General features: G+C 50.5%; 2 protein-coding genes across 2 annotated transcripts in view; both read left to right on the forward strand.

The window, feature by feature from the left end:
* Positions 1–773: 773 nt before the first annotated feature.
* On the forward strand, positions 774–1553 carry LOC138862509 (uncharacterized). The gene is made up of 3 exons (XM_070124905.1): positions 774–891; positions 1009–1146; positions 1468–1553. The coding sequence occupies exons 1-3, from the start codon at positions 774–776 to the stop codon at positions 1551–1553; spliced, it is 342 nt and encodes a 113-aa protein (XP_069981006.1).
* A 36-nt stretch (positions 1554–1589) lies between these two features.
* LOC138862492 (uncharacterized) overlaps positions 1590–2500 on the forward strand; it is a 3423-nt gene continuing 2512 nt past the window's right edge. Inside the window, exon 1 of the mRNA XM_070124878.1 lies at positions 1590–1722. Coding sequence (XP_069980979.1) covers positions 1636–1722 — 87 coding nt within the window. The 5' untranslated portion in view covers positions 1590–1635. The remainder of the gene's footprint in view (positions 1723–2500) is intronic.

A 2500-nucleotide genomic window follows, 5' to 3' on the forward strand; every position in this document is an offset into this window, starting at 1 on the left:
CGTGGCGCCTACGATGACCTCTTCTGTTCGTAATGCTCTTGAAGATGAGGTCGTGGCGCCTACGATGACCTCTGCTGCTCGTAATGCTCTTGAAGATGAGGTCGTGGCGCCTACGATGACCTCTTCTGTTCGTAATGCTCTTGAAGATGAGGTCGTGGCGCCTACGATAACCTCTTCTGTTCGTAATGCTCTTGAAGATGAGGTCGTGGCGCCTACGATGACCTCTTCTGTTCGTAATGCTCTTGAAGATGAGGTCGTGGCGCCTACGATGACCTCTTCTGTTCGTAATGCTCTTGAAGATGAGGTCGTGGCGCCTACGATGACCTCTTCTGTTCGTAATGCTCTTGAAGATGAGGTCGTGGCGCCTACGATGACCTCTTCTGTTCGTAATGCTCTTGAAGATGAGGTCGTGGCGCCTACGATGACCTCTTCTGTTCGTAATGCTCTTGAAGATGAGGTCGTGGCGCCTACGATGACCTCTTCTGTTCGTAATGCTCTTGAAGATGAGGTCGTGGCGCCTACGATGACCTCTTCTGTTCGTAATGCTCTTGAAGATGAGGTCGTGGCGCCTACGATGACCTCTTCTGTTCGTAATGCTCTTGAAGATGAGGTCGTGGCGCCTACGATGACCTCTTCTGTTCGTAATGCTCTTGAAGATGAGGCCGTGACGCCTACGATCTGCTGCTCGTAATGCTCTTGAAGATGAGGTCGTGGCGCCTACGATGACCTCTTCTGTTCGTAATGCTCTTGAAGATGAGGTCGTGGCGCCTACGATGACCTCTTCTGTTCGTAATGCTCTTGAAGATGAGGTCGTGGCGCCTACGATGACCTCTGCTGCTCGTAAGGCTCAGGAAGATGAGGTCGTGGCGCCTACGATAACCTCTTCTGTTCGTAATGCTCTTGAAGATGAGGTCGTGGCGCCTACGATGACCTCTGCTGCTCGTAATGCTCTTGAAGATGAGGTCGTGGCGCCTACGATGACCTCTGCTGCTCGTAATGCTCTTGAAGATGAGGTCGTGGCGCCTACGATAACCTCTTCTGTTCGTAATGCTCTTGAAGATGAGGTCGTGACGCCTACGATAACCTCTTCTGTTCGTAATGCTCTTGAAGATGAGGTCGTGGCGCCTACGATGACCTCTTCTGTTCGTAATGCTCTTGAAGATGAGGTCGTGGCGCCTACGATGACCTCTTCTGTTCGTAATGCTCTTGAAGATGAGGTCGTGGCGCCTACGATGACCTCTTCTGTTCGTAATGCTCTTGAAGATGAGGTCGTGGCGCCTACGATGACCTCTTCTGTTCGTAATGCTCTTGAAGATGAGGTCGTGGCGCCTACGATGACCTCTTCTGTTCGTAATGCTCTTGAAGATGAGGTCGTGACGCCTACGATGACCTCTTCTGTTCGTAATGCTCTTGAAGATGAGGTCGTGGCGCCTACGATGACCTCTTCTGTTCGTAATGCTCTTGAAGATGAGGTCGTGGCGCCTACGATGACCTCTTCTGTTCGTAATGCTCTTGAAGATGAGGCCGTGACGCCTACGATCTGCTGCTCGTAATGCTCTTGAAGATGAGGTCGTGGCGCCTACGATGACCTCTTCTGTTCGTAATGCTCTTGAAGATGAGGTCGTGGCGCCTACGATGACCTCTTCTGTTCGTAATGCTCTTGAAGATGAGGTCGTGGCGCCTACGATGACCTCTGCTGCTCGTAAGGCTCAGGAAGATGAGGTCGTGGCGCCTACGATAACCTCTTCTGTTCGTAATGCTCTTGAAGATGAGGCCTTCTTTATTATTAAAATGCACCGCCTTTAGAGAAGGACATCGCAATTTCTTAATAATTTTTTAACATTATTTAATTTGCAAACACGATCAAACAATTTCTTATTCTACGATGACCTCTGCTGCTCGTAATGCTCTTGAAGATGAGGTCGTGGCGCCTACGATGACCTCTGCTGCTCGTAATGCTCTTGAAGATGAGGTCGTGGCGCCTACGATGACCTCTGCTGCTCGTAATGCTCTTGAAGATGAGGTCGTGGCGCCTACGATAACCTCTTCTGTTCGTAATGCTCTTGAAGATGAGGTCGTGACGCCTACGATAACCTCTTCTGTTCGTAATGCTCTTGAAGATGAGGTCGTGGCGCCTACGATGACCTCTTCTGTTCGTAATGCTCTTGAAGATGAGGTCGTGGCGCCTACGATGACCTCTTCTGTTCGTAATGCTCTTGAAGATGAGGTCGTGGCGCCTACGATGACCTCTTCTGTTCGTAATGCTCTTGAAGATGAGGTCGTGACGCCTACGATGACCTCTTCTGTTCGTAATGCTCTTGAAGATGAGGTCGTGGCGCCTACGATGACCTCTTCTGTTCGTAATGCTCTTGAAGATGAGGTCGTGGCGCCTACGATGACCTCTTCTGTTCGTAATGCTCTTGAAGATGAGGTCGTGGCGCCTACGATGACCTCTGCTGCTCGTAATGCTCTTGAAGATGAGGTCGTGGCGCCTACGATG

The sequence above is a fragment of the Penaeus vannamei genome, chromosome 9 (genome assembly GCF_042767895.1).
Source record: "Penaeus vannamei isolate JL-2024 chromosome 9, ASM4276789v1, whole genome shotgun sequence".
Classification (NCBI taxonomy): Eukaryota; Metazoa; Arthropoda; class Malacostraca; order Decapoda; family Penaeidae; genus Penaeus; species Penaeus vannamei.